Genomic DNA, 23,171 nt, shown 5'->3' with positions numbered 1-23,171 from the left:
CACAGTCGTTTGGCTATGGCATTTTTGTGTTTTGTATAAGAGATGGTGCGTCATTGCACACTGATGGACATTGGATAGATCAATATTAAAAATAGATAGAGCAAGTGCAAACTAGATGAGAATTAGTCCTCAAGGCCATCAGGATTGACCTGATCACATGTTCTGTGCTTATTGTTTGGTTCACTAACATCCTATTTATTTTTCTTCTCTCCCCCCACTCAGTTCTGTTGTATTTCATAGGGACAACCCCGAGAAAACCCAACAGCCTATGTCATTTTCTGTTTGTGTCTGGATTGAGCTGAGTCATGAAAATGTAAAATTTTATCAAAATGTCACAAGATAGGTTCTACATATCTCAGTAAAACTATCACTAATAAGAATCACCTTTATAGTTACCAGTTTTACCAACTCCACGGAAAAGCAAGCAAATATGTTTTGACCAAAACTTCAAACAATCTTTATCTATTGTTTTGACCAGGGAGATCCTGCTTTTGAATACTTAGAAGCGCCTGTTAGAACGAGCTTATAGACAAATATTGGTATGTCTAGGCCCCCCTCTAATGTGTGTGTGTGTGTGTGTGTGTGTGTGTGTGTGTGTGTGTGTGTGTGTGTGTGTGTGTGTGTGTGTGTGTGTGTGTGTGTGTGTGTGTGTGTGTGTGTGTGTGTGTGTGTGTGTGTGTGTGTGTGTGTGTGTTCGTGCCTGGAACTTTAAGAATGAACTCAAGACACATACACACACGCACACACAAAGGGTTAAACAGTAGTAAAATAGAGCGTCTGAAGACACGCCTTTCGATAGTGAGGCTCTGTATTCCAGAGATCACACCACTCCAAACCCCGCCCTATGCTTCTTGGGCTCCTCCCGTTCCAGCCCACTCATAGACTACATTGAAATTGCTCTGATGTTGCCAAACATGATTACACTGTCAGGAGCATCCTTGCCTAACCTCTCCTCCCAAGCGCATCTGAATCCAGAACATAAGAGCAGAGGAACTGAATAGCTTGGAAGCAGTGACTTTAAAATAAAACAATCGTTTTAACTTGGTAAAGGAATAATCATATAATATACATTGTTATAGCTGTATCATTGTACCTTATTGACAGTGAGAGTAAAGTGTAAATAATTTTAACAATTTGGCTGCAGACTATGGGGCGGCTGCTGTGCGTGCTGTTGGTATTCCTGGCTTGCTGTGTTGTCCAAACAAGTAAGTATCTTTATTGTAACATAGGTCTACTCTAGTGTATCGTAAACTTCGGGAATAATTCCCCAATTCATTTGGCTTATTTGTTATTTGTTCCATTAATGCATAGTGGCAAAGTAAGTATATTTTTAAACATAGCCTACCTTCTTGTTAAATATTATGTCTATATTATGGCAGTTATCAATCGATTTGAAATGTTTAAATAGCCCACTCTTGGACATCGCCTGACGCATCACAACGGGGGAGGGGGCTAGTTATTTGTAGAATGTAGGTCAAATTTGTGCTGCATCTTGAAGAAGCTGCGATAGTGTGCAACAAAATGGTTTCTTATTATTATCAGAACACAAAGCGTAGGCGAGTATTTATTTTGTCATTGCACTCGCATTTACCTTTAGATACATTTACATGATCTATTTTTACCGGCATTTGTTTGAATGAACTACGTTCACTGCCTCTGATTTGTTGTTGGCCATGAGATTCCGTGGCCAATCAGATTTGAGAATGTGCAACAAGACCTTTCAGAAAACTTGTTGTGGAATAGGAGCCGGGTCGAGCCTAAATGATGTTTGCATTATAGTGCATGCTGAGAAGAGCAGCAGTTTACATTTTTGCGCTATTGTGCAATACTTTTTTGTGTAAGACAATTATTTTGTTAGTAGGCTATTGTTATTTTAAAGCTTCATTGCTACATCCATTTTAGGATTTATAAATTAAAGGGATACTACGGGATTTTGCCAATGAGGCTATTTACTGGGAAGTAAAACGTCAGAGTCAGATGAACTCGTGGATACCATTGGCCAGTATGAAGAAAGTTTGATGTAGTTTAGCGAGCCAATGCTAACTAGCATTAGCACAATGACTAGAAGTTTATGGGTATCTACCTAATTATATATACACCCATTGATTATATTTTTATTTAACTAGACAAGTAAGTTAAGAACAGATTCTTATTTACAATGACGGCCTACCCTGGCCAAAACCAGACGCTGCTCAGCCAATTATGGGACTCCTAAACACGGCCAGCTGTGATGCAGCCTGGAATCGAACCAGGGACTGTAGTGATGCCTCTAGTACCCAGATGCAGTGCCTTAGACCGCTATGCCACTTATACATACCTAATGAGCTTAGTCCAGCTGTTGTACACCATCAGAACCTAAAATATAAGCTTTTTTCCCTCCAATGTTAGTAAACAATATAGACTAAATGTAAACAAGCCCTGCATAGTCTCAAAACATGGTTCAAATTATAATGTTGATATCATGGATGGTCAGTTCTTGCATCCATAGTCTGGCTGTGTCTATGAATTTGAGAGAGGTTACATTTCTTCAGGCCCATCCCTCAGCTTTTTACCAAAACAGAGGCGGGGTGTTGCTTTATTGTTTCAACTGCTCATTCTAGCTTTAAAGTGCAAAAATCTTCCAAATTCAGGTCAGGAGCACCTTCCTGACAGTGTACAGCAGATTACAAGTGAGTTATTGTATAATTAGGCTACATAGCAAGGCTGCAATAGACTAAATGTGTTCTCAATTGATGCAATAACCAGTCACATTGCAATCTAGACTCTCTGGTGTTCACTCATGTTTTTGACTCTTTCATGATGTATTGATGGCCCTATGACGTCATTGTGGTGGGCCACCCTGAGAATTAAAGGAATCCCTCTTGCCCACCTCCACAAAGCATGACTTTTAAGTATTCCTCTTGAGGCAACATTCCAATGTATTGGTTCAACACCATCTGCCCTGTATGCAATAACTTCCAGTGTTAGTGTTGGGACCAGTATGGAAATGTTTGGGAAAAAGTGCCAGGAACGTGTTGGAACTGACTCTCACACTCCTATCCATTGACACAACAGAGTTGTGTTGTTGTCAGAGCATCAGCAGTCTGAAACAGTCTGTGCTCATTCTCACATTGTCCATTGTCTTATCAGGAGGAGTGGACATCCCTCATATTGCGCAATCTGTAACGTGCAGATATATCGGGAATGTGACATCGAATGGGAGACTCACACTGGGAACTTGATTCAAACTCTTTGCAAATAATCAGAAAGAATACCGTTTTTGCCATGACATTTTCTGAGGGCCTAAATGGAGAGTGCTGAGCGATAAATAAAAGTAGTTGCAGAATGACATGCTCCATCTCAAAAAAGAGCTGTTCCATCACCTATTTAGAAAGTGGTACTGATTAACTGTAAGCCTGTGCAAATCACTTTATCATGTTATCTGTGAACCATGTCCATGCCTTCTAAGTGTCATATTAAGAGATTTTTACTTTATTAGCCAGCTTCAACAGCTCATCAAACAGTGGGCAGAGCTGTTACCTCTCCTCCAGCTTGTCCTGATAGAGAACGGAAGATCAGTTAAACACACCACACATCAGAGGACAGACAAACAAGTATGCCACGTTACATTTCTCCCCAAAGTTAATCAGTAAACCTAGTCAGTCTGAGCCTTTGATGGACTGAACTTTAAGCCTAACCAAATGTTACTGAAGGCAGGGCATTCGCCTGCATCTGACCATCATTCCTCTCTGAGAATGAGGACAGGTGGACATGATAAAGAGAGAGAGACGTTGATAGCTTTTAATTAGAGTTTGCAGGTATTAAGTCAATATACTCACCTGGCCCTAGAGGGTCATATTGTGTTCATTGTGTGAGTTACTAGAACCCAAACTGTTTTGCAAGGGATGGCAGTGTGAAATGTGATCACATCTGGGTATTCTTTTATGTTCTCTCTCAGTTGTGTGGGTATTCATTCACGTGTTGTTCTGCTCTTATTTTGTGGCTTGTCTTGTTCACTCACGAGTGAACTCTATAGATAAGACAACCAGGTAAGATAAGATTAAAGTCACTAATGATAAAACCTTTAAAGAAAGGGAGTGCACATGGAAGAGGGTCCCACCAATACAGCCGCCCATAGTACACTTTTACATGGGGACAGCTGTGTCCAGAACTGGAATAGCAGTAACCTGTTTAGCTGTGGAGACATGGTGACTGAGGACATTGACTTCTCATGTTCATAGTGTCTGTTCACAGAGTCATATCTGTACTAGATTTCCCCATTTCATTTCCATCCACTTTCCCAGATCTGCTGTTGACATCTGTTGAATAGAATGGAAAGAAAAGCAACAGAACTGCTCTGTCACAGTTTATGACCAAAATATCTCAGTAAAGAAAATGTAGGCCAAACTATGAGCCTTCTCTTAAATGAGCATAAATTGTTAAATCTTTCCAAATTCCCTTATTTACATTCTTGAAATAACATGGTAGTGCAATTCAGTAGGTATTATTGTTCCTGCAACTGAAACCGTTGGTCAGAAACTAAAGATTCACCTCACCCAGGAACTGTCCTGTTTTGAAAATCCATCCTCAGTGGTCAGTGAAAAGAGGACCTAGCCCACTATTGTCTCTACTGTTATTATCATGCAAACCTTCCGCTTGACCCAATCAGCTACCAGTGGTGTGATTCAAGCTCCTCCCTCTGGTCAAGACCTCTGGCTCCTATCAGAAACAGGTGTCCATCCAGTGTTTTGAGGCCTAAGTGCAGGATAAGGAATTCCCAGTGGCATCTGGACACTGCTGTGAGTCATCTCTGCGGCCAGGGGCACTGATGTACAGTACAGTGTCTTAATTGGTTCTTCCAGTTCACTAACTAGGGTGATTTAGATAGGGGGTTGGGTGGAGAGCTGTAGGAGGTCTAGAATGTCTTTGTTTAATGGATGAAGAGCATTCAGAACTGCATGGAGGAAAATTAAGATGTTAAAGAGAACATAACACCAGCCAGTACTGTATGTCTACGATCTCTTTTCATTTGTCTTCAGTCACCACCACCCAATTACTGACAAAAATCTACATTCTCCACTACCAATGGCACGTGTAAACATTAGTGTGTGAGTGTGTGTGCATGTGTATGTGTGTTTGAGTTGTAGATTCTCCACATTCCTCCTCTATAGGCAGGTTGGAATTTGCATGTGTATGTGTCTGTACATGTATACGTACAGTATGTATGTTGAGAGGGAGAGGGTCATAATGGGCCTCTCCCACCCATCCCCCTGCCTCTTTGTTGATGTGTTACCAGCATCCCTGCCATAGCCCACTGAACAGCCATCCCCTGCCCCACTCGCTGTCACATATGACTGCAAGCTGGGAAATGAGACCCACCATATGCAACCTGCTCTAGCACCTTTGATTTAACTCTATATATTCTGATTTATGGTCTGCTCAAGTATTTGCCTCAGATAACATCTACAGAGTTACAGAAAACAGACACTTTTTCCTTTTCCTGTGGTTTATTATGATGTCAGGATACAGGTGTTCAAATAATGTGTAGTGTTCTTGACTGACCTGACAGTATGTAGATGATAAAGCAGAGAAATACCACTGGTTGTCCTATCCTGCTAAGGCTTTGCATTGCCATGGGCTTGTCTTGCCACGCAACCCCTCTCGGGAAAGCGTCTGATTTGTGTACTTTGCCAGGAGTACCAGTACCAGATCAATGTGCAGCTATATACAGTGTCCTCTCAGGAAAGCGTCTGGTTTGTGTGCTTCCCAGAAATAAATAGAACAGCAATTGGTTTCATTCATGAGAGATTTATTGTCCCATTATACAATGTATCCGGGGTCGTAAATGTTAGTCAGTTAAATGCTCCTTAAAGCCCATTTTGATTTTGAGATTTTGCTGTTCACCAGAATGAATAGTCATGGACTGACCGTGTGGGTACGTGTGTTTTCCCCTTATAGACGCAGAGACAGTATGCAGGATCAGGCAGTTCCTGTGTGGGAACGGGAAGTGCATTACGCTGAGATGGGTGTGTGACGAAACAGATGATTGTGGAGATGGAACTGACGAGCTCCCCGGAACCTGCTGTGAGTAACACATACCGCCGTAGCTAATAGGAATACAATAGAGGATTGAACCACACTTCTAGTTCAACATCTTTTTCAGTTTCAGTCACTGATGATTGTTCTCTCTTTTCGGTTGCACCTGTAGCGGCCAGAACATGCAGAACCACAGAGTTTAGCTGTGGTGGACGTCTGAACCAGTGTGTTCCCAGTACCTGGCTCTGTGACGGCAAAGCAGACTGTGAGAATGGAGCTGATGAGGAGAGCTGTGGTGAGTGGTCCTGTCTTCTCCACTCTCTATTGTACCCTTCTCCCCAACTTACCTCCCAACATTTCCCCTTCTTTCATCTACTCTCTCTTTTCCCTCTCAGTCCCATTCTTTCCCAACTGATATAAGCCTGACAAATGAGGCTCCGCTCTAACGCACACGTCTCTGTTCCTCCCACAGCGCCCAAGCACTGCACAGATAACAAATTCCGCTGCAGTAACGGCCAGTGTGTGTCGGCCTCCTTTGTGTGTGATGAGGAGTTGGACTGTGATGACGGGAGCGACGAGGCTTCCTGCCCAGCCACCACCTGTAGCTCCACCTCCTTCCAGTGCAACAACTCTGTGTGTGTGCCGCGCCTGTGGGCCTGCGACGGAGACACTGACTGCTCGGATGGCTCCGACGAGTGGCCCCAGAGCTGTGGGACGCGAGCCGCTGAGGGTGCCCCCAAGTCCTGCTCCCTTCGGGAGTTCCAATGTGGCAGCGGGGAGTGTATCCACAGCAGCTGGAAATGTGATGGAGGGTTCGACTGCCTGGATCGCTCTGACGAGACCAACTGTAGTGAGTACATTCCCTCTCTCTTATTACCCTTTTATTACTTCTGTTAGCTATATTCGCTTTAATATTTTCTGTCTTTAATATTTAAGTTGCATATGGATTTTTAACTGACCTCTCAATCTCTCCTTCTCTCCATAGGCCGCCTCACCTGCCGCCCCGATGAGTTCCAATGCGGTGATGGCACCTGTATCCACGGCGGCCGCCAATGTAACCGCCAGTACGACTGCAGAGACTTGAGTGATGAAATAGGCTGTGTCAATGGTAGGCTCTTGCCCCACATAAAGCTACTACCCCTGCTTCTACTACTGTGCCCTACTGGAATGGTAATACTTCCTTTGTGTTATAGTCACACTCTCCTCTCCTCCACAGTGAGCCATTGCAAGGGTCCCACCAGGTTTAAGTGCCGTAGTGGGGAGTGCATCAGCATGGAGAAGGTGTGTGATAAGCAGCGTGACTGCAGGGACTGGTCAGATGAGCCTCTCAGAGAGTGTGGTGAGTATGAAGATGGAACATGTACTTAGGGGGAATATTGTTTTGCCTATGGTTAGCTTCTCACGTAAAATGAGTTGGATGGAATCCATGGGAATGCTATCTAGCTGTGGTTGCTGAAAGAAAGGAGGAGTTGTGGACTGGTGCGTTGAACTGTCACTTTTCTCTCCTCCAACCCTCCCGGCAGATTCCAACGAGTGCCTGTACAACAATGGCGGCTGCTCACACATCTGCAATGACCTGAAGTTCGGCTATGAGTGCCAATGCCCCACCGGCTACTACCTGACGGACAAGAAACGCTGTGAAGGTAAAACTCCTTTCCACTGTAGCTACATGTGTGTCCACAGAGCCCAAAAAGTTGTCTCAATCAGCAGCCATATTGGATCTGATGTCCATTTCAATGTGGACTTCAGACTGTACATCCTTTAGGCCTAGTGCCAGGCGATGTGCCCATTGATACCTTTGCCTTAGTTCAATCCTGTATGGCAGTGTAAAGCTGGTGATAGTGGGGTGAGAAGGTCTCTGTCCTGACTGGACCACTTCCCTGTGGAGCCATGATGACTCAGTGCTGTTACTGTCACACCCCCTTCGTCTGACCCTATGCCACCATTTACCTTCTCCAACACTGTGCCAGTTACACAGACATCATATCTGTCCTTTACCTCTTCCTACAGATATCGATGAGTGTGCCAACCCAGACATCTGCAGCCAGATCTGTGTCAATCATATGGGCAGCTACAAGTGCGAGTGTGAGGAGGGCTACCAGGTCGACCCAGCCACTAAAGCCTGCAAGGCCATCGGTAAGTATTGGACCTAAGAAAGACTGAATGCTTACTTTGCTCATGTTTTGATCAAGTTTATTTAAAAAATGTCATGGGTCATGCATTGCAGTTATTGGAACGATACTCTCTCGTCTGATCACACAGGCACTGTAGCCTATCTGTTCTTCACCAATCGCCATGAGGTGAGGAAGATGACACTGGACAAGAGTGAGTACACGCGTGTCATCCCCCGCCTGAAGAATGCAGTGGCTCTGGACATGAACATGGTTGCCAAGGAGATTTACTGGTCTGACCTCTCCCAGAAGAAGATCTACAGGTGAACAAAGCTTCCATGTTATCTTTATCCATAGAGCCCTGTTGTATGCCTATTGCTCCCAGTGATATCTTGATGATGTTGATTAGAATGATGATGATGGTATAATAAATATATTTTCTCTCTATTGTTCACCCTTCTCCTACAATCCAGCACCTCAATAGACTTGGCTGCAGACACAGCACAGCACAAAGTTGTGATTGACAGCGACATTGAAGCTCCGGAGGGCATCGCCTTTGACTGGGTCCACGGCAACATCTACTGGACCGACAGTATTCGCAGCAGCATCTCTGTGTCAACTGCCAACGGGAGTCGCCGCAAGACTCTCTTCCAGAATGACCTGGCCAAGCCCCGCGCTATTGTGGTCGACCCCCACAGCAAGTAGGTCCCACACTGGTTACATAAATGAGCATAATGACTGAAACTTTGAGCCTACACAGGATATCTGTTGAATGATGACATGCTTCAATAAATGTGTTCTCCTGCCCTCCTAGTTTCATGTACTGGACTGACTGGGGAACTCCAGCCAAGATTGAGAAGGGAGGTCTGAACGGAGGAGACCGTGCTGCTCTGGTCACAGACAACATTGTGTGGCCCAATGGAATCACCCTTGGTGAGCACTTTCATAACTTCCTACCTTTGTGTGTGAGGGTGCGCATGCATAATTGTGTGTGTGTTTCTGCATGGTCACTCTGGTCTGACTAGTTTCTCTTGTCCTATCCCCTGGTCAGACCTGCTGAACCAGCGGCTGTACTGGGTGGACTCCAAGCTGCACACCCTCTCCAGTATCGACGTCCAGGGTGGTGGCCGAAGAACACTCATTATAGATGAACACAGGCTAGCCCATCCCCTAGGCATCACTGTGTTTGAGGTGAGTGCCAAAATTACAACTTTAACTTTTAAATGAACCACTATGAAAATAAGTATGAAAATAACCATATATATTTAATATGTTTATGCAGCGATTAGAAATGTTTAAATGGAGTACTGTGTATTCTGTGTGTAGGAAAGAGTGTTTTGGACAGATGTCAGCAACAATGCCATTCTGAGTGCCAACCGTGTGACAGGCAGGGACATCAAGCCTGTGGCAGAGCACCTGGTATCCCCAGAGGACATTGTGTTGTACCACAACCTCAAACAGCCAACTGGTATGTATCAGGTCTCTCAGCTTTTTAATCTTCCCATAGTTAGTTAGATCAGTAGTTTGTTTATGCAAGAGTAGCGGCACCAATGGGTTTTGGCGTGAAGGTTGCACCTCAGGGATACATTGTGCTTTCTATTGAGACAAACCAGTACCCAGACTTAATCCCCTCCTCCCCTCTGCCCCACTCCAGGCAGGGACTGGTGCAAGGTGGCCAACGGAGGCTGTGAGTTCATGTGTCTGGCAGCCCCCCAGGTGGGCATACATTCCCCCAAGTACACCTGTGCATGCCCTGACAACATGCTGCTGGCCAAAGACATGAGGAAATGTGTACCAGGTATATATCTAGCTAGCACCCTCAGCCTCTCTATGTAGCATAACACAGGGGAAATATATGATCCCTTGCTTCCTGTATAATATCTAACCTAAGTGTTATCTGTATATTGATCAGCTGCACCAACACCTGCAACTCCAGTCAAGCCCATTGTTCCCTCCACCAATCCCCCACCGGCACCCGCCCACACCACCCCTGCACCTCCAGCCCGCGCCACCACTAAGGCCCCCATCATCGCTACCACAGTTATGCCTGCGCCTCCCCGCACTACCAAGCCTGTGCCACGCAACCCCCAGCCAGATAGACCCAGGATCCCCCAGGCCCAGACTACCACAATGCCTCAAGTCACCACTCAGGGTAAGCATGACTTAAATGTGTGCACTCATTAAATGCAGGAGTTATCAGCAATTAATATTTTTAAAGATGAAACTTTCCTGGAACATCACACTTTAACATGGTGTATCATTGATCTAAATTGTTCTTGTTTTTCCCTTCAGACATCCGTCATGAATTTGCTGCTATACCCACAGCCCCTTCAACCCCTGCAGCTTTATACATCGCGCTGCCTATAGGTAAGTTGCTTTAACATCACTGACTTAGACACACAGTTAGCATGATTATTACACACCAATGATGATAAAACCCCAATTTAGCATCAACAAATCCCCTCTGACCTGTATGTCTCTGTGTCTCTCAGCCATTGTGTGTCTGGTGGCCTTTGGTGCCGTGCTGCTGTGGAGGAACTACAGGCTGAAGAACACTAACACCATTCATTTTGAAAACCCAGTCTACCAGAAGACCACTGAAGACCAGGTGCACATATGCAGGAGCCACAGTCCAGACGGCTACTCCTACCCACCGGTAAGAGGCCAATCTGTCATACACAGTCAATCTCAATGTCACTTGGAGTATGCTAGTGTTTTTGTATTAGCATATGTAGCCTATGGTATGTTGTACAGTAGCTGTAGTTCAGTGACCTAATGTATTTCTCTTTGTTTCCTTCCCCTCAGAGACAGATTGTGAGTCTTGATGATGAGGCTTGACCGTAGTGCTGCCAATCCCTGCCAACACAAACGCTTTAAGAGGAGAAAGCAGAGGAGTAAGAGAGACATTTTATATAAGCTACCTGGACAATCTTATTTTTTTACCTCACAACCTCAAAGACATGAGAAGGCAGAGAAAGTGTCATACCGCTGACCAAACCACTGTGTGCTCAAAGACAAATGGAATCTCTGGAAAGAAAAGCAAGAAAAGGAGGAAGATTTCTCATTCATGTGTCTTTCTTGCCCATTTGTGCACAATCCAGAGCCATAAGAGACCATCAACTCATCTCCACCAAGATTGAGTTTTATTGGCCCATTCTACACCATAGTATTTTTCTCAGAGACGATTTGTCTGAACTGTGAAATGTCTTACAAATGCAAGACTATTCAGAAGTTGAACCACATTATGAAAGAACAGTAATGTAATTGTAATATTTGAGTGTTTGGTGTTTGTGAAGAAGTGCCCTTGATATATGAGGTGACAGCAACTTTATTTAACACCACTTAGAATTGAGAAAAATCTCTCTTTCTTGTTACGTAGAATTCAGAAATGAGGTATTGTAAATAACGTAGGTATTTATTTGACTTATGTCCGAGACTGAAAAAATGTTGAGAAATAATGAGCGGATCATATCTTTTACTATGTCTAGACTAATTTATTTGTTCCTGAATTGTTTTAATATCAAAATCTGACTTAAACTAACACCTGAGCCACTTGTTGAAATGAAACCCTTTGATAGTGAATGTCGTCATGAATTCTATACATGAGCCAATTTTACCTCTATATCATCACCAGACAGGGACAAAGTCAAATCATAGTTTTTATACCAATCGTCCACATTGCCTCACTAGTGGAGCACTATCCAAATGGACGGTTAAACACACTGACACTTACAGTATACTGTATGTCTATGTGCCTTGATAACACTATTGCTGTGGGAACATTCAATTTCCCTAATATGGTGTTTAATTGCAAGCCAAGACAGTAGATTTAGGACAGTCTGTCTGAGATGTAGCTTTCTCATTTTCTCCCTTGTCTTACTTTCTGTCATCCACTCCTTCTCAAGCTTCCCGTTCTTTCAGCCCAACTGTGTGAAAGCAGTACATAATTGTGTAATTCTTCTATGACAGAAAGCCTTAAACCATGTTCATTGTTCATGTGTCTTGCAACAGTAGTACACAGACTTACACTTTTAGAAAAAAGGGTGTTATTTAGAACCTAAAAGGGTTATTGGGCTGTCCCCATAGCAGAACCATTTGAAGAACCCTTTTTGGTTCCAGATAGAACCCTTTTGGGTTCCATGTAGAACCCTTTCCACGGAGGGTTATACATGGAATCCAAAAGCGTTCTACCAGGAACCAAAAAGGGTTCTACTATGGGGACAGCTGAACCATTTTAAAACCATTTTTTCTAATAGTGTAGCATATCATGTCTTCATTCAGGTTCAGAAACACAAGTTGCCTTTTAATGGTTTTCACAGCATTGTTTACTGGAGAGAGAGATTTATTTGACCAAGTAAAAACTGATTTTGACAGTTCTAGGTACTGGAGTAGAAGCCATCCAAGTGCATTATATATCATGCTGATAACCTTTTAACCAGATGATTTATTCAAATACTAATGATAGTGCTGAGGTGGCTTTAGGCCACAATGTTTGACACCTCTTTCTCTGAGATCAGAGTGAAATTAATGTGTCTAACTGTTTACAATTAAATGTGTTTGACCTTGAGGATGTCACAGTGTTATAGGTATTAGACAGACAAATAGTTTGGGTAATTATATATGGCCTAAGCCTAACAAAGACATTATTGTTGAGTCAGTGAAAGTGTTTGTTTATGTTTCTGTTGTGTTTTTTTTTTTATGTGGGGTTGGGGCTAAACATATTGTTTAATTCAATAGCCATATGGAATAAATCCAGAAATTAGTGTTAACTAACATCAACAGTGCAGATCATGAATATGTAAATATTATGTTCATAATGTATTTGTAAATATTCATTAAAAAAAATTGGTCATGACGTCTCAGTGTAGAATTTGCACACCGTTAAACATTTGATGTACATAAATAAATGCTTATATTTATTTTAGAATCATTACACTCTGATGGGTTCTTCACGCATGCCTGAAGTTTTTGTCTGACAGCCTTTTTGTGTTACATATGTGTCATACATACACCAAATACATGTTACAAGTTGACTGTGTTAATTGTGTTTACTGCCTTTGGTTTTCCAGAATTAATCAATATTGAGATGCTTAATAGTTTCAAAATAGTCACCTTTCACATAGATCTATTATACTTTATAATTCCATCAGATTTTTAGCACTAATTTGAGAATGAAATATTTCCAGAATTACATTTCTTTAACCTTTTAGATAATAAGGGCACTACCAATGGCCATTACATTAGCAGGATGACAGCCTGTTGAATAACACAAACATTCTGTAATTCCTGACAGAAGCATGGAAGATATGATATATTTATTTATGAAATTGTATGATTGTAAATGCACAAATCACACAGCTGTTTTATATATCCGGACTATGTTGATTTATTGTGTTTAATTATATGGACTCAGACGACTGACCTTTAGTGTGAGCTTGTTTTAGTCTTAAATAAAGAAAAAGGAGCACTCTGTTTCTGCACAGATCCGATTATTTATTGACGGGACATAGGCCTACTTTTTGTTCAAGCTGGGATGAAGTGTGTATGGGTACTTTCTTTCCATATGTATTATGAAATATCTCATCTTCATGTCATATTGCCACAAGCTTTCTGGTCTACAAAGTCATAATGACACCAGTTTATGTCAAAGCTACTGCACAAGAACACTTCAAGAGAACACTTTTCACAGCACAAATCTCCAACTAAAACAATTTTGCAGATTGTGTGGCAGCCTTAAAAAACAGTGTCCAAGAATAACAGGAACAGCATCCAAAAAAGAAATGAGGTCTGAGGCTACATCGCTCAGGTCAAACTGTCTATGTGTCCTGGCAGCAGGCTCCCTAATATAGACAAAGTTCAAGGCTGTGAAGGGTGGATAAATGATAACATACTAAGAAAACACACATTCACACACACACACACACACACACACACACACACACACACACACACACACACACACACACACACACACACACACACACACACACACACACACACACACACACACACACACACACAGTCATGTCCGTACTTACATTTACTACATATATAGTAAATACATAAAAAACATACAAACACACATACATCTCCATTCCATTCAGGTTGTGACTCTGGCTGCCATTGTGAAAGATGGAAAATTAGGAAAATGAGGAGAGTCCCCATCCTTATTAGACTGTCATGAGTGGTAACTGACCTTGGACACTAGATTATCATGTTACAGTAGGACAATACTGCACACACTTAAAGATAAAGTAAATGCTGGGTTTGGATCACTGGCTGAATAATGTTAACCAGCTGTCAGTGACTAGGACACTTATTCAACTGGATATTTAGCCTCCTTTTGTTTGATTACTTTACTTGTGACATTCATCAAGACAAATAACTGCTCCCTGGAACATGACTTAATTTCCTAACACAGTGTTCTGGACTGGTTGTTTTTGTTGGCATGACGCATTTTTGAAGCAAAGAACCTCGGGTTGTCCTTAATCATTAACATAACAACACGAGTTCAGTACAGCTGAACTGGAGCTGGAGTTTATTAGAGGTACAGCAGAGTGTAAAACTGTAACAAACTATCAATATGGGCAGTATTCTTTATACTGGTATTCAAAAAGATTGCTGTAATAAACAGTTTATATCATCAGTGGAGTTAATACGAAATACAACCTATCTATATGGAAACATATTAATCATACTCTCTCATTTTAAGTAAACATTACAGAAGAGATAAATGGTGAGGCCATCCTTATGTTTTTTGTGTACATTAGATATCTGACAATATTCTATGTAGAGGTTGGACGTATTCACTTTTCCCAGAAGGGGAAGCAGTGGGCGGGGGGTGAAAATAGGCCATGGAAGGACACTGCTTCCTTCTGAAACCTGTTGATGTTTTGTCCATTGTTTACCTATATCAATGACTCTACATTTTTAGATGAGCCCTCTCGCCTAATGATGACATGAGACAGTGTGTTTCTACACATCAGAAAGCTTTGATTTGTAGTTTTGCTTCCAGTTAAATTCTTCATCACATCTTGATCTATTTTCTTCAGATGAAGACAATCTTCATCTAATTTTTAACTCCAATTTATACCAGGTCAGGTGAGAAAAACTCCTGAGCCACGGGGTAGGCTCAGGATACATAAATTACACCAATTTGGTGCCTTATGAGATGTGTAACTTGGTTAAAAAATGTTTTGATTTCACTTCATTTTAACATTCTGCGATAAAGAGCACATGTTCAACTTAATAAAAAACTAGTTTTCCCAACTCAAGAGGTTCAAAAACTAAATTACTACAGTAAGTGGCACTGACTTCCAAATAAAGTAACAGGGTTGAAGATTTAATCTTAAATTAGCCATACATCCCCTTGTGACAGGGGAAAAGGAAGCTTGTTGTGTGCCACAGGTAGGTGCAATTGAACGCAAGCCTCAGAAAAAAAATGAAATCGTTAAAACATTTCTAGCTTGTTTTTCTATGGGTAACAGGGTTGACATATTATGCTCGAACCATTCAGTTTTCACCACAAAACACCAGAAAATGGCCAAAAAGAGTAGAACCAACTCACTTTCTTGTATGCAATGATTTGATCATTAGATGTTAAGTAATAGTTTCACCATATTAAAACGAGAGTTCAGTTCACGTAATAGGGTTGACCTTAAAATGAGGGACAGTTCATTTTTTTTACCTTAAAATGAATCACTAATCATATTAAATATATATTGATCTTCAGAAATGACTTTGTCAAAGCAGCAAAATAACTGGGGCTTTACAATGATGGTGAAGGTCACAGAGGGTGCACTGAGGGACATGTCAAAATACTGAATTTTGTCTTCGTTTATATAAAAAATCAGATTGATTGAATTGTCTATGTGGTCTATATTAAAGAGCACTTCAAAAAATATAACAAGCTTTAAAAATTAAACATTGGTGCACAATTTCTACTTAAAACAACAAAAGGCACTCATTTCATGAAACGACCCAGTTATATTGCTGTCCCTTGACTATCACCTCCGACCTCAAACAAACACTTTCCTCCTCTCTGAATCCCACTGCAGCCTCACTTCCTAGAGCCCTGCAATACCTGGTCAACTATTCAATACATGACACAGGGAACGAGGTGAATGAAGCTACTTAAAGTCATTAACTATTCCAGAAACAATTTCTTTATCTCAGGCACTATTATTTGCTTTAGGTGGGATGTGTTATAATTTGACAGACTTGTTTGACAGTGGTGATAAGCTACATAGATTGGCAAAGAATTGCAATGTAAACGGGACGGATGTTTTATTGTAGGGCCCAGGGAGATGAAGACATGACTCAGAGTAGCTGAGTACAAAGAGCAAAGAGAACATGAATGATAATTGATGCCATGTAAGACCATATACGAGGTTGTTGTTTGAAAGAATCTGAGTAAAGCCCAATTCAGAGAGGTCAGAGCCACAGGAATGTTGAGGTGACAAACAGAATATACTGAGAGAATTTGGGCATAGGCCTAAATTGTCCAACTAGACAAAAACAGAACATTATATCGATGAAGTATAAAAAAGGAATAGTTGTCTCGATAATTGCAATTGAAAACAGGGTGAGTAAACTGGTTCTTTCTGAGTCAGATAATTGGAATAATGAATTCCATTACTGTTTTTAAAAGACATTCACAAGTCTTGTGTAAACTATCCTCCCAGTAGACATTATCTCCTGTACTTTCACTGTCTGGTCACCTTATGATCTTTAAAAAACCATAGGGATGGACCAGCATGGCACATATGGGCCTATACATATTGACAATTTGTACTAAAGTGCCCCCAGCTGTGCTACTGCGTCTCATTCCAAAAACATTGTGATGGGCTACTACACCATACTACACACACAGACAACACAACAACATTAGATAGCTACAGAGTAGATTAACATTGTATCCGACACACACATTGCTACTAGGTTGGAGATTATTACTCAACATAAATCATACGAATATTCTTACTAACGCAAAAGGCAAAGGCCATCAATGCTCTCAAACTAGGACCCTTAATTTGAATATTTCTAAGAAATATTTGCAAATCAATATGTATTTTGTGATTTTTTTATATATACAAAAAATAATTTCATATTGGCAACAAATATATGTGTTGATAAAACGTACATATTTTCTAAACCTATGATTGGTTGATCGTCGTTTGGAACTCTGACGCTCCTCTCAGGAAACCACGTGGTAGTTCTATACATGCTGCTGTGGATGTCATGAACAGGTTTCACTGAATTATTTTTCCGATAAATATTATCCAGTTCACAAGTAATCATGTCAGGCAAATCGGATTTCAAGATTAATTCAAAGTTTGCAGAGAAATATGACAAATATAGACAAAAAGAAGAGTTACAAAGGCGTAAGTGTGACTTCCCAAGCTTGTTAGCTAGCTAGATGGCTAGCAAGCCAGCCCTTTAGCTCATGTTAGCTAAAGTTATCCTTTTCAACTAGCTTGCTAACTTTTGATCCCATTTGAAATTAATCTTATTCTGTAACTTATTTAATTATACGTTCAGAAGTTAACTTAGTCATCGTTACATTTTTGGTTATAACTAGGTAGCTAGCGTGTCCAGCTAGCTATCAATTTAGTTTTGACTTGTTTTCCTGGCGGGAATGCTTGCACCACATTGAATGGCTTGTCATGTTCTTCATTGATTTATTTCAGTGAAAGACAAATATCATTGATTTATTTCAGTGAAAGACAAATATGGCGACCAAGCTGACGAGAGTGAGTCTGGTTCAGAGTCAGAGTCAGATGGTGATAGCGAGGTGGTAAGTACTATTACTGTATCTAATTTGGCTAGCTCTATAGTTTCAAGGTCACAATACCAACACTGCCATGGTGTTCAGTTTATGGTTTGTCAGTGTTTTTGGCCCTACCTTTTTGTCCTTGACCTGTATATTTGTAATTTCAATGCAGACTAATGTGTGTCTTAGGAACTTGACCCCAAAGTTGAAAGGGACTTCTACAGAACATTGTCTCTGCTGAAGAAGAAAGATCCTAAGATCTATCAGACTGATGCAACGTTCTACACAGTGGAAGGTATGTCATCAGTTTGCGTGTCTTGTTGCTGCAACTGATTACAGTATGACACTTTGATTCTGTGTTTGTTTGTTTAAGAGGTGTCTTTCACCACCCAATGTTTCATTCTTAATCAGATGCATCCATTGGGGATGATGCCCAGCCTTCAACTTCAAAGAAAACCACAGAGAAGCCAATGTATCTGAAAGACTATGAGCGAAAAGTTATCTTGGAAAGGGGAGGGTGAGTGAGCTGCAGATGTCCTACTGTGCATATCTTTATATCTCATTTTGGGCAAATGGTTTGACAATAACAATTTGTCTCATTCCCAGTAAATATGACGATGATGATGAGGAGAGTGATGATGAAGAGGCTGCAAAGAGGAGAGAGGCATGTTATGATACATTGTATGTAATGACACATTTACATGGAGGTATGTCACAAGAAGTCATTTGTTTGCCTTTACTTTCTTTGACAGAGAGCTGCATCTCCAAGTTACATCCAGGAGCAGAGAGAATTGAAAGAGAGGTAAAGGTTAAATTCTCTCATAATCACTGTGTCCTTTGTCATAAAGAACAGTTTATTTATTTGTGTAAATAAACCCTTGTTTTCTGACTTTTATAACTGTCTTTGGAACATAAACAATGTGTCATGCTTCCTCCAGCTTCCGTAAGTTCATACAGGACAGTGATGAGGAGGGCAGTGAGGAGGACTTTCAGCTGCTGAAGAGGACCAAAACACAGGAAGAGAAGGTCAGTGGAAACCAGTACCTGACTTTGTCTTATCTTACAGTATAAAGCACCGCAGAGATAAACATTCTATTTTTCTAACCTGCTATCTTTCTACCCAACAGGATAAAGAGGAAGAGGATTATGTGGACTGGCTGAAAGGCCAGGCAGAGCTGGATGGCCCAGAAGCGGTGCAGGACATGGTCAGTGATGGAGAGACTGTTGGAATAGAGGGAAAGAGAGCTATGTAATGACCTGCTGTGACTGAAATATGTGCTGTGTGTTGAGACAGAAATACCTGAGGGACTATTGGAACGACCCAGAGCTGGATGAGGAGGAGTGTTTCCTTAGGGATTTTGTCCTGAATAAAGGCTACATGGAGAAAGATGACGTGGACAGGTAACAGTTATTTACATAAGTTATTTTATGTGTCTATACATTTTTCATTTTTTGGGGTTTTGTCCATGTATGCTTTCAATTGTAATCGTAGAGCAGTGCTCAGCACCACTCTGACTGTGTACTAATCTGCCATGGCTGTGTTCAGGATCCCCAGCTATGACGAAGTGGTGAATGATGACGTGGAGGACTCAGAAGAGGATGGGGAGTCGTTCTTGGAGCGCCAGGGGGACTTTGAAAGACACTACAACTTCCGCTTTGAGGAGCCTGATGCCCAGAAGGTGGACTTACCCGTCTGTCTCTACATGCACATGTCTGTTTGTATGGTGTAGTGTATGTACCTTGGTCTCATATAGTATCTTATTGTTCTTTACAGATCAAGACTTACCCCCGTACCATTGCCACCTCTGTCCGCTCCAAAGACGAGCGCAGGAAGCTCAAAAGGGAGGAAGTGAAGGATAGGAAGAAAAAGGTCAGTAGACTCTCTCTTTTAGTTAATCTTATACATCATACCATCCCTTCCTCATTTCTCTCACCCTCCCACTCTCCCAACGAACTGACCTGTCACTCTTCTGGCCCCTGCAGGAGAAGGAGCAGAAGCATGAGCAGCTGAAGCAGCTGAAGAACCTGAAGCGTAATGAGATCATGCAGAAGCTGCGGCGGCTGCAGGAGCTGACAGGCAACGAGCAGCTGGCCTTCAGTCAGGTGGACCTGGAGGGAGACTTTGACCCCCAGCAGCATGACCAGCTCATGCAGGTGACCACTCACACACCTCAAGAAGAGAAACGGATTGTAAATAAAAAGACACTCCTCTTATTGTCTCTCCCTGTATTTTTTTAATCTTCCAGAAATTCTTTGGTGATGAATATTATGGAGAGGAAGAGGGCGCGAAGCCCCAGTTTGAAGTTGAAGAGCTAGAGGGTGGTAAGTCACTCGTTGCTGATTTTATTATCTCAAGTAGAATTTAATACTTTAGAATCGGTGGCATTGTAATAAGGTAGCTTTCTCTGTCCTGCAGAACACTGGAACTGGGACACATGGACAGGAGAGGGTGGAGACAAGGAATATGGTGGTGAGGAAGAGGAGCATGAAGGAGAAGAGTACGACCAGCCAAACTGTGAAGATCCAGATTTTATTGTGAGTTCCTCTAATATGATCATCACTTCAGCATTGCCTGCAGACCTTCAGAAACACGTTTAGTGGAGGCTAGTCAGAAATAAAGGTCTCGTTGATGTTGGAGATAGTCAGGCCTTTGAGATTGTATGTGACTCACTCATCTGAACTCTCACTTGACCAGATGGATGCAGACTATGATCCCAGTCAGCCAAGCACCTCCAAGAAGCAGAAGAAAAAGGAGAAGATGAAGGTGGATGCCCCACTGATGGGAAAGAAGAGAAAGAAGTCTCATTTTGCTGAGGTCATTACCCAAAACAAGCCTGTGTTTGACCCCCGTAAGTCTCAGGAGGTTCAGCACCATGAATCTTGGGTTATTTTCCATAACCTTTTCAATTCTGTTTGATGTACTATAGATATTGAGACTGAATGCTCTTTCATGCATCCATCCTTTGTGTTTCAGAGGAGAAGTCCTTTGAGCAGTACCTGGACGAGTACTATAAGCTGGACTATGAGGACATCATAGACGATATCCCCTGCAGGTTTCGCTACAGGCAGGTCCTTGCCAATGACTTTGGCCTGTCCACTGATGAGGTGAGACTGGGAGCTCTAGTTCCTACTAGGTTGTCTCAGGGTTGGGTTCAAGTCAATTCAGGAAGTACACTAAAATTCAAACTTTTTCCCATCCTTTTCAATTAGAAAAAAATTGAGTTTGGTTAACTTTTTTAGTTGTTTGGAATTTAAATATAATTGACCCCGAACCCTGGGTTGTGCTATAGTGTTGCACTGTACAGACCCTGAGTACTGCACTGATGAGCTGAGATGTGACTGACCTGGTATTGCCACCCTCCGGGGACGGCTCTGACCAGGGCATGACTTAAGTCAATCTTCTCTCTGAGCAGACGAGGATGAGGAGAGAATGATAGAAAGGGAAATGCTTGTATGCACTGAGTTATCAACTTGTTTGGAGCCTTATCTGCACAAATTAGGTTTAAAGTCATTTCTGTGGATTTAGCGTCTTTGTTTAAAGTGGCTGTATGAATATGTTACTATTACAGAAAGTAACTTGTTCTTCCCCCCTCAGATCCTGGGAGCAGATGAGAAAGAGCTGAACCGCTGGGCCTCGCTAAAGAAGACCTGCATGTTCAGGTACTGAACCTGTTCTCAAAACAGTAGGCATTTACTAATCAGCTACCTATGGGGAAAATGGCCTTCCAGATTTTTCCTTTTCTATTTTTTTCTTCTATCTCTTTTTCAGGTCTGACAAGGAAGAGATGAGTGATTTGCAGAACTACAAAATCAAAGGACAAAATGTGAAGAAAAAGATAGAAGTCTTGAACTCTTTCTATGCTGAGTGAGTATTCTACCATATGCAGAATATGTTCTCTAAGAAATCTGAACTGAATTATCATTATTGACCAATTTGTGCTCATATTTCCTTGCAGGGAGGACAAAGCAGAGGGCAAGACCAAAGTGGGTAAGAAGAGAAGAGACAGGATGAAGAATGCAGAGAAGGATGACAAGGATCTGGAGGATGATGATGAGGCTGGAACCAGTCAGGAAAGCTCTGCATTGGACTCTGGTGAGGGGACGGTAGTCCAGGCACTGAGAGAGGCAGGAGACCAGGAAGAGGAGTTCCTGGTACCCAAATCCAAGAAGCTGAAACTGGAGCAGGAAACAGTTGCTATCACTCAGGAGACTGCCAACACAAGGACTGAAAGGCCAAAATTGCCAAAGAAGAAAAACAGGCACCCAGGAAGCCGCCTCATGTCAGGGAAGGGGCCCTTCAGGGTGAAAATGGGTGGGCGAGAGTTCAGCGGACAGAGACTGAAGGCCTATGGACTGAATCCCAAGAGACTGCACTTCAGGCAACTTGGCAGGCAGAAACGAAAGGCTCAAGTGAAGACTGAGAAGCAAGGGATCAAGGAGTGAGGGAGAGAACGGCATCATTATGATTTATGTCCCCTTATATTTTTGTGGTTTGCGGTGAATGGTTGGTAAAGTGACAAACTGCACAATATAAATGGACCAGAGAACAGTATGGTTCCTAATAAATCAAAGTTGAATGAGCTTACAATAGCATTGGCACTGATAGTTGCCATTCCTGCTATTTTTCAGAGTCCTGCTTAGAATTGTATATTTTGTATTTTATTCCTGAAAACTATCAGATCAACTTGAACAACTCTTGGAACAATTGTGATTTACTTGACTGTATTTTGCAAACTGCAATACAATTGTAGGACATTTTCTGTTCTTGAGAAGAAAATGGTTCCCTAAAATGTACAAATGTTGTCCAGAAATAACCTCTGGAGGTACAGTGAACCTACCTATCTCACAACACAACCACAGTTCCATCAAAGAGAGTATGTATTCTATAAATCATTGGTTCTCAACCAGGGGTACGTAGCCTATCCACGGGGTACCTGAGAAGAATAGACCATAGGCCTACTGGTAAAATGCACACGAGGGGGTCCTCTGGGCAGCGCAAAATTCAGTTGGTGGTACAGTAATCGAAAAAGGTTGGGAACAACTGCTGTACGTTCGTCTAATGAAAATTCAACTCCGTCGGTCCATCAGGTTCCATTGGGTAAAATAAATTTTGCAATCTCTTGACATTGGCGCCCCCATGTGGATCTACCCAATCAGAACGCTGGATATTTTTGGCGCTTTCTATTAATTGTATATTTTCAATTGTAGGCATCTACTTATTGTTATATTGTGTATGTGAATAAATATTTTACATTTATCCTGTAATTTAGTTT

The 23,171-nt window shown here is 41.8% G+C and overlaps 2 protein-coding genes and 1 non-coding gene across 4 annotated transcripts; all 3 read left to right on the top strand.

Moving 5' to 3' along the window:
• Positions 1–903: 903 nt before the first annotated feature.
• On the top strand, positions 904–12,981 carry LOC129833320 (low-density lipoprotein receptor-like). Of its 2 annotated transcripts, XM_055897828.1 has the most exons (19): positions 904–1,044; positions 1,145–1,205; positions 5,938–6,063; positions 6,188–6,310; positions 6,488–6,865; positions 7,001–7,123; positions 7,232–7,354; positions 7,539–7,658; positions 8,026–8,151; positions 8,278–8,449; positions 8,600–8,827; positions 8,941–9,059; positions 9,178–9,317; positions 9,453–9,594; positions 9,781–9,924; positions 10,039–10,278; positions 10,419–10,493; positions 10,619–10,782; positions 10,932–12,981. In XM_055897828.1, the coding sequence occupies exons 2-19, from the start codon at positions 1,148–1,150 to the stop codon at positions 10,962–10,964; spliced, it is 2,634 nt and encodes an 877-aa protein (XP_055753803.1). In that variant the 5' UTR covers positions 904–1,044; positions 1,145–1,147; the 3' UTR covers positions 10,965–12,981. The 2 variants fall into 2 exon arrangements, with proteins under 2 accessions (XP_055753803.1, XP_055753802.1); XM_055897827.1 differs by having other exon boundaries at positions 7,001–7,354.
• A 4,335-nt stretch (positions 12,982–17,316) lies between these two features.
• LOC129833318 (protein KRI1 homolog) lies at positions 17,317–23,155 on the top strand. The gene is made up of 19 exons (XM_055897825.1): positions 17,317–17,509; positions 17,846–17,922; positions 18,088–18,193; positions 18,310–18,415; positions 18,505–18,562; positions 18,651–18,700; positions 18,837–18,924; positions 19,026–19,103; positions 19,193–19,299; positions 19,445–19,577; positions 19,673–19,768; positions 19,882–20,052; positions 20,145–20,220; positions 20,315–20,433; positions 20,594–20,747; positions 20,873–21,003; positions 21,494–21,558; positions 21,668–21,763; positions 21,855–23,155. The coding sequence occupies exons 1-19, from the start codon at positions 17,425–17,427 to the stop codon at positions 22,339–22,341; spliced, it is 2,283 nt and encodes a 760-aa protein (XP_055753800.1). The 5' UTR covers positions 17,317–17,424; the 3' UTR covers positions 22,342–23,155.
• Positions 21,214–21,311, top strand: LOC129834059 (Z30 small nucleolar RNA). Its single transcript, XR_008756186.1, has one exon. It is a non-coding gene; the product is annotated as a Z30 small nucleolar RNA (small nucleolar RNA).
• Positions 23,156–23,171: the final 16 nt, after the last annotated feature.

This window comes from Salvelinus fontinalis, chromosome 34 (genome assembly GCF_029448725.1).
Source record: "Salvelinus fontinalis isolate EN_2023a chromosome 34, ASM2944872v1, whole genome shotgun sequence".
Lineage (NCBI taxonomy): Eukaryota > Metazoa > Chordata > Actinopteri > Salmoniformes > Salmonidae > Salvelinus > Salvelinus fontinalis.
This window is presented reverse-complemented; position numbering and strand designations above follow the sequence as displayed.

Bases quoted from the DNA above. Each gene is read 5' to 3' on its own strand.
- LOC129833320 (XM_055897827.1), top strand. From the start codon at position 1,148: ATGGGGCGGCTGCTGTGCGTGCTGTTGGTATTCCTGGCTTGCTGTGTT. The intron at 7,659-8,025 runs GTAAAACTCCTT...CTCTTCCTACAG, and splicing joins GGACAAGAAACGCTGTGAAG to ATATCGATGAGTGTGCCAAC. The intron at 10,494-10,618 runs GTAAGTTGCTTT...TGTGTCTCTCAG, and splicing joins ATACATCGCGCTGCCTATAG to CCATTGTGTGTCTGGTGGCC.
- LOC129833318 (XM_055897825.1), top strand. From the start codon at position 17,425: ATGTCAGGCAAATCGGATTTCAAGATTAATTCAAAGTTTGCAGAGAAA. The intron at 17,923-18,087 runs GTAAGTACTATT...TGTGTGTCTTAG, and splicing joins CAGATGGTGATAGCGAGGTG to GAACTTGACCCCAAAGTTGA. The intron at 19,104-19,192 runs GTCAGTGATGGA...GTGTTGAGACAG, and splicing joins CAGAAGCGGTGCAGGACATG to AAATACCTGAGGGACTATTG.